Below are 6,796 nucleotides of genomic sequence, written 5' to 3'. Positions count from 1 at the left end.
TAATTATACTACCAATAATCTATTGCTATTTTACACCTTGGGAAACTGAGGCACTGAGGGGTTAAGTAAGTTGCATAAGATATAACGGCAGTAATTCAATGAACACGTGCACTGCATTTAAAAGCTTGGTGCTCTTCCTACTATACCACACTGACTCAAATTATATAAAACAAATTAAGAGTACTGAGAATGCTTATTAGCATATGTACTCATTTTAAAAATCCATACTTTTCGAAGCCCAGGCTCTTAGAATGTCTTTCAAACTTGCCCCTACTTCATGTTTTTGAGCATCCAGTCTACTGTACAGAAGCTGTCAGCACTAAGTTAGGAGACATACCACTAAATTTGCTTGAGTGATTTCTCAAAAATTAAGACTCTTTGCAATAAAGGAGAAAATGTTGAATTTATTTTAGATCTGCAAGCTATTTTTCACCAATTTCTATTATTTTATCTATTTATTCATTCAACAAACATCTGTTGATGTCTGTATTCCAGATGATATGCTGGGTACTGGGAATTTATGCCTTAAGGATGCTCTGTCTTGTGAAAAAGAAAGGTATCAACAAACAATTGCCATGTAGTGAGATAAGAGCTGCACTATACATTATCTAAAGCTCCCAGAAAGGGTGAATTTGGAAAAGTATTTCAAAGTAAGCAACAGTTGAGCTAGGTCTTATGTATTGCAGAAGAGCAGACATCTAGTCAAACACTTTTGTAAAAAGTTTAAGCATTCTAAAAAATTGATGAGCTCTATTTATAGACAATCTTATTATCTGATGTACTGTGATTCAAATTCATGTTAGCTTAATGAAAGTAAAATATTTTAATTATGAGTCAAATTAAAAGTGGTGAGGAAAAATTGAAATGTATTGCCAAAATATTACCACTAATTCACTAAGAAATTAAACCAATGAAGAGACTTTTCCTTTTACAAAATATCTGTTTAAGTTTTGGACACCAAGAAATGATCTGTCTGAAGGTCTTTTATGAGGGAAGGAAATGTGGAGAGATGTGGTTCTGGGAATGGGCCACCACACAAGAAAGCTTGACTCACTCACATTTGCCCTTGCAATATATTTTTACATATTACCTGACCTGGAAATTTTCAGGCAATCATTCTACACTAACTAAAGTAGTCTTTTTATAATTTTTTATAGTACTAAAATAGTCTTTTTATAACTTTAGAATGCCACAGTCAAGCTATCAGCTATTTATTTTACACTTGTAAATGGTGTTCCAAATAGTTCTCTTTTGAGACATGTCTAATATGTGTGTGTGTATATATGTAGAATATTGGAGTATCCTGATATATATATATATATATATATATATATAAAATACTAAATAAAAGAGTTTCTTTTTTTTCAGTCAGATGCACACCAGTTTTATATGTTGGCTAAAAATTTTAAGGGTAACATATAGTGGAATATATGTAAACGTTAAGGGAATAATATTGGTATTTTAGGTCACCTGTTAATGTCCTGTAACTAATATATTTGAGATACAAGATCTGGCTTTTAATTGTATCACAGGGACATTAGAAATAAAAATAATTCTGCAAGTTCTGAGCATACTGGAGATGAGTGAATGGGTTTGGAATTTGGATTCAAATGCAGTTTGGTAATTTTCACAGTGCCTATGATGGTTAGCATTTTTACATATGAGTTAGCACATAATGCATTTGGTAAGCATGTAATTGGATACGGAGTGGCTGGTCATGTTATATTTTATTAAGTATATATTGAATTTGGGTGTGGGCTTGCGCAGAGAACCATAAGGAGAAACCTTAACTTTCTATTAATTTAGCCCTGTTTCCATCAAACTTACTGCTTATTTTATTTCACTAGATGTGGGGTTTTCTTTGCATGATTTAATTTTCCAACTTGTGTAATTTATGATAAATCCATTTTATATTGACCTTTTTCCATACAGATTTTCTATTACTTTCTTTTATATCTCATTAAATATTTCCTTTAAAAATCTTAAACTGTTCCAGTGACCTATGTGGTAATCACTCATTACAATGCGTGATTGTAATTTGATCTCACAGGTATTCTTGGCTATTAATGTGAATATTTTTAACACTCAGAAAGTGTAATTTTTGTTAAAAGGATATAGTAACAAACTACCTTTATGATGTTGTCTTTCTGAATGAGACAGTAATATCTTAAGAGGAAAGAAAAAATATTGGCAGTTTACTTATTATAATATAACACATAAAATAACAGTTGATATTCATAATAAAGTCTATTTACTTTTTCTGTTATTAACAAAAGAAACAATTATTTGTATCACCTTTTAGTACTAATCATGAAGTAACTGAAGTCTCTGAAAATAGTATACAAACAATAGATTTTAAATCAAAAATGTTTATTGTAAAAAAGACCTTGAAAATTGTTTTTTATAAAAGAAACATTGATTTCACAAGTCTTCAGGTTGTTTATAGGCATTAGTTATAGACAACATTTCACTTTCATACAAAACTCATTCAATCATATAAAAATAAACACAAATTTACATTGACTCATAAACTATACAATTAATTAAAAAGGCACTTGGAAGGGGTGCTGTACGGATTGCATCTGTTGTATGCATTTAAAATAGTTTAAGTACATTACAGAGTTTCTGAGAATCCTTTCTTGCACCTATTCCCATTTTAATCTTAGAAAAATCGTTAAAAATTCTTTACAAAAGTAAGACATGGAGCGTGCACCAGGAATGTTCAAAGCTAGTCTTTAACTCCTCCCCCAAGGCACATATTGGTTATTGGCAAAAACAACAACAACAAAAAAAAAACAGAAAAAAAGTAACACTCTTAATACAGTCTCCTGTGTTTTGTTCTTGCTCTTTGTTCTCCCTCTTAAACATATAGTTTAAAGCCTTACAGGTAATTAAAAAGGTTGTAGTCCAACAATGGTAACCAGACATCAGACACTTAATGAAGTAAACTTGGAATACTCTAGAAGGCACCTGAGATAGTGTCTGGCAGATTCTCTTCCTATAGGAAATACTATTACAAATTCTATTACAAAGCAATACTGTTCTTTTCAGTTGAAATGATTTGGCAGCAATGTAAATCTCTGCATTCTTTCTTCGTAAGAAAAGATGCAATGTGCTTTTCGCTTCATCTTTGAAGAGAATGCTCCTTGCCTTTTATCCTCTCAATCTAACTGTCAGTAAATATATAGTAATTTTAAACTTCACATGGAAAGGATTAACTTTAAACACATGGATTCCATGCTCTTGCAGCTTTTAGTGTGTGTGTGTGTGTGTGTACATATTATTTGGTCAGTAAGCACAAGAGAAAATGCCTTTGGACTTTTATTTGTCATTTGGAGTTGGAGTGAAGAAATGCATTCTGTTCGAGTAAACATTGGTTGCGTAACTCAGTGTGCTACACAGCAGCCAGATTCCTCATGTTTGTGCAGAAGTGACATTCTGGAGAAGGTTTTGGAGCAGTTTTTGCACTGGTATTTCTTTACATCAGAGTGGGTCTGCAGATGAGCCCTCAGATTGGACCTGTCTGCAAATGCTCTGTTGCAGTGAGGGCAGGAAAAAGGCTTCTCCCCTGGGGGGTAGGGGGAGAAAGATGATCAGTGTTTTTAGAGGAAACATGAAGTCAGATAACATTTATGAATAACAGTCACATTTTGCCAAGAGAATGAGAAACAGCAAAAAACAAAAACAAAAACAAAACCCTGATTAAAATTCCCCATAGCAGATACTTATTTTAATATCTGGCCATTTATGATAAATTTGAGTGCTACATTAAAAAAAATCTGTCTTACACAGAAACAATCCCTGTAGTTCAAGGACTTTCACTTATTAGAGCTTTCTGCTTCAGCAGGTGCAGCTATGCTGAGCTCCTCCCTACATTTCCCCGTATTTCCCCATTTCCCTCCTTCTGTATTATGACTCAGTCTGGCTAAATGATTTGACCTCCTGTAGGATGATTTTGTGCTAGGAATAAGAAATTCAGCAGCAAAACCCCAAAACAACAGAAAGCCACTTCCGTTCTAACTCTCCTACTTTCTATGGGGTGAGAGATATCACAGCAAGAATGTAACTAACAGAAAACTATAGGAAAGCCCTTCATCTATCTATCTACCAAATCAATTGATTAAGATAGCAACATTTGTATTTGCTGATTATGCTGGGAGCAGTTTCCCAGAACACACATTCAAGTACACCTTTCCTGATTTTCTAAACTGATCTTTGAGACCAAACCTTCTGAATCTGCTTTCCAAAGTCTAAATGCTGTTTGCAGTCTCTGGAGCAGAGGTTGTTAACAAGAAAGGGAGCACTTGGTGCTCTAGCGACTTTTCAAGTCATCAGGAAGTAGCTTTATATAAATGATCATCCATCATTAAAAGCACTGTGTCACTACCTAATGCAAATCCGAAAGCCAGCCCAGAGCTTCATTCTATCAGAGAGAGAGTAACATTCCTATCTGCGTTTTTCTCTTACCAGTGTGAGTTCTAATGTGCCCTTGAAGTAACCAGGGTCTGGAAAACGCCTTGCCACAGATCTTGCAGACACAAGGTAAGGTGTGGGTCCGAATGTGCATCTTTAGGGCACCCAGGCTCACATACTCCTTGTCACAGTATTTACAGCTGAATGATTTCCTAGACTGGGCGTCACAGTGCAGCTGCTTATGTTTGGCCAGCCCAGAAAAAGTTGAATAGGTTTTATTGCATAAATTGCACTGAAACTTTTCAGCTTCAATGGCATGGGGGTCTGAAAGCTTGGATTGTAGTCTTTCCTCTTCGTCACTAATGGGGCTTTCTGAGCCGCTGTGGTCCTTGGATGAGGTGTCAGATGGAGGAGGGGGACTCACTCTCCCCAAGGATGAGGGGTATCCAGAAAGAGGAGAGAGGCCGCTGGGCAGTGGGGAGTGGAATGGAGCGGCTGTAGTCCATACGGTAATGGGGCTGTATGCTCCCGAGCTGAGGACCTCTGGTTGTGGAATGACAGGCATGGGGTAACTCTCATAGAGATATGGGGAAATGATCACTGGGGGAAAGAAAAGGAAAGGAAAGAAGATTAAGGCAAAAAATAACTTTAAAACCATACTAAGAAGCTGCTTGGCAACACACACAGGACTTTATAATGGAGAAGACAGACTCATTTGGGAAGACAGGCATCAGAAAGACGTTTCACATCTTCCCTTGCTGTTGCTTGGTGCGTGTACTCAACTCACATCTAAGCCTCCTGCGCACACGGTGACAGGAGCTACACCAGCACACGGGGCGCCTCAGCCATGGCGAGAGCGCGCAGGGCGCGTCCCCGCGCCGGCCCCGCGGAGGAGGGACACCTACTTCTAAGTTACTTCTAAAGACAGAAAAGTAGTTTTACACTTTATGCAGGGGTTATTTGCAGGTTTTATGACTATGAGGACAAAGATAGGCATAAACCAGCTGCTTTCTAAAGGAAAGGAGCCGTATTACATGAAAAAAGCAATTAATTCAACATTTAGAGACTGTGTCACTCACCCTGCCTGGTCATTATGCGTGTAGGTACAAGCTTTATAAAATGAAGTTGCACGGGCTGAATGAAAGGCTCCTTGTCAGTTGAGTTGGAAAATTTTGAATCAGAACTTACCCTAAGTGATCAGAAAGTCTGGACGCTGTTTTAGTACACTGTTTAAAAGGCAACAACTTAGTCCTCAGTTCTTTCGGGGGCAGAATCTGAGTTTAACATATGTTTATAGCTTTTCAGAACTAGATAGCTATAGCTGTCGTTTCCCTTCCTTTCTTCTCCTCCTTACCTGTGTGTGTGTCCAGTTCGCTGTAGTTTGGCTTTTTGGAGGCGTTGAAATGCTTCTTGACCAGGAAGGAGCGCGGCATCTTGCGGGCGGCGGCGGCGCGGATAACGGTCCGGCGGGCGGGCGGCGGCCCTAAAGCATCGCGGCCGGCGGGCGGCGGGCAGGGCCGGGCCGGGCCCGGCGGGCGGGCGGCGGGCAGGGCCGCGCCGGGCGGGCGCGCGGGCGGCGCAGGTGCGGAGGCTCGGACGGCGCCGCGGAGTCCCCGGCTCCTAGCAAACTGAGCCGGGTCAGGCCGGGAGGGTTTTTTTCCTCTCTTTTGCAGGAGGGATCCAATCACGGCCGAGAGGTTCAGATTTCAGCTCCTCCCTCTGGGACAGCTGTGAACAGAGGAAGAATCTGTTGTCAGACCAAATTATTCTGGTTCAAAATGGGCTGTACTTCGGGGTTTCAGTGGAGCGGGGAAAAAAGTGCCTAAGCATTTTCAACAGAGGTGGCTATCCTCGCGCAGCCCCGCCAGTGGCAGGGGCGCTGAGCCCCGCGCTGCCCAGAGCCCCGCGCGGCGGCCGGGAGGGGCCCGCGGTGCCCGCCGGCGCCGGACAGGGCAGCCTCGGCTTGGAAGGGGCGCTTGGTGAGGCTTCACTGGTACAGGGGCCAATGCATTCACTGCAAGCTGGCGCTGGAAAGGGAAGGTAGAAGCTGAGGACAGAGTCCACGCGCGAAGGGCGCGTGCCCAGCGCCCAGCCGTCGCGCCCTCATCTAGGGGCTCAGGGCAGCCGGGGGCGCACTTCTGCGTGGAAAGGCAGCAATTACGTCACCCTCCCAGCAATGGGGGCTTGAAAGAAATGCCTTGTGGCCCACGAAAGACCTGCTTATCGGACGAAGTGGGGGTTGGGTGGGGGAGGAGCAATAGGTAAACTCATTAGGTGCGGAAAATTCTCTCACAAATACATTTGACAAGCGTTATTGTATTTTCGTGTGTCACTATGTATTTTTCTGGGGGGAAAAGCGTGATTGGACCTTTGAAGATAATTA

The 6,796-nt window shown here is 40.6% G+C and overlaps 1 protein-coding gene across 1 annotated transcript; it reads right to left on the bottom strand.

The window, feature by feature from the left end:
• Positions 1 to 3,308: 3,308 nt before the first annotated feature.
• On the bottom strand, positions 3,309 to 6,588 carry SNAI2 (snail family transcriptional repressor 2). The gene is made up of 3 exons (XM_036925491.2): positions 5,768 to 6,588; positions 4,468 to 5,013; positions 3,309 to 3,568 (listed from the first exon to the last, which is right to left on the bottom strand). The coding sequence occupies exons 1-3, from the start codon at positions 5,844 to 5,846 to the stop codon at positions 3,387 to 3,389; spliced, it is 807 nt and encodes a 268-aa protein (XP_036781386.2). The 5' UTR covers positions 5,847 to 6,588; the 3' UTR covers positions 3,309 to 3,386.
• Positions 6,589 to 6,796: the final 208 nt, after the last annotated feature.

The sequence above is a fragment of the Manis pentadactyla genome, chromosome 3 (assembly GCF_030020395.1).
Source record: "Manis pentadactyla isolate mManPen7 chromosome 3, mManPen7.hap1, whole genome shotgun sequence".
In the NCBI taxonomy this organism is placed as follows: Eukaryota; Metazoa; Chordata; class Mammalia; order Pholidota; family Manidae; genus Manis; species Manis pentadactyla.
The sequence above is the reverse complement of the archived record's forward strand: the minus strand, read 5'-3'. Positions and strand labels throughout refer to the sequence as shown.

Coding starts and splice junctions, on each gene's coding strand:
- SNAI2 (XM_036925491.2), bottom strand. CDS start 5,846: ATGCCGCGCTCCTTCCTGGTCAAGAAGCATTTCAACGCCTCCAAAAAG. Junction 5,014..5,767: donor CGAACTGGACACACACACAG/GTAAGGAGGAGA, acceptor TCTTTCCCCCAG/TGATCATTTCCCCATATCTC. Junction 3,569..4,467: donor GCACATTAGAACTCACACTG/GTAAGAGAAAAA, acceptor CCTACCCCCCAG/GGGAGAAGCCTTTTTCCTGC.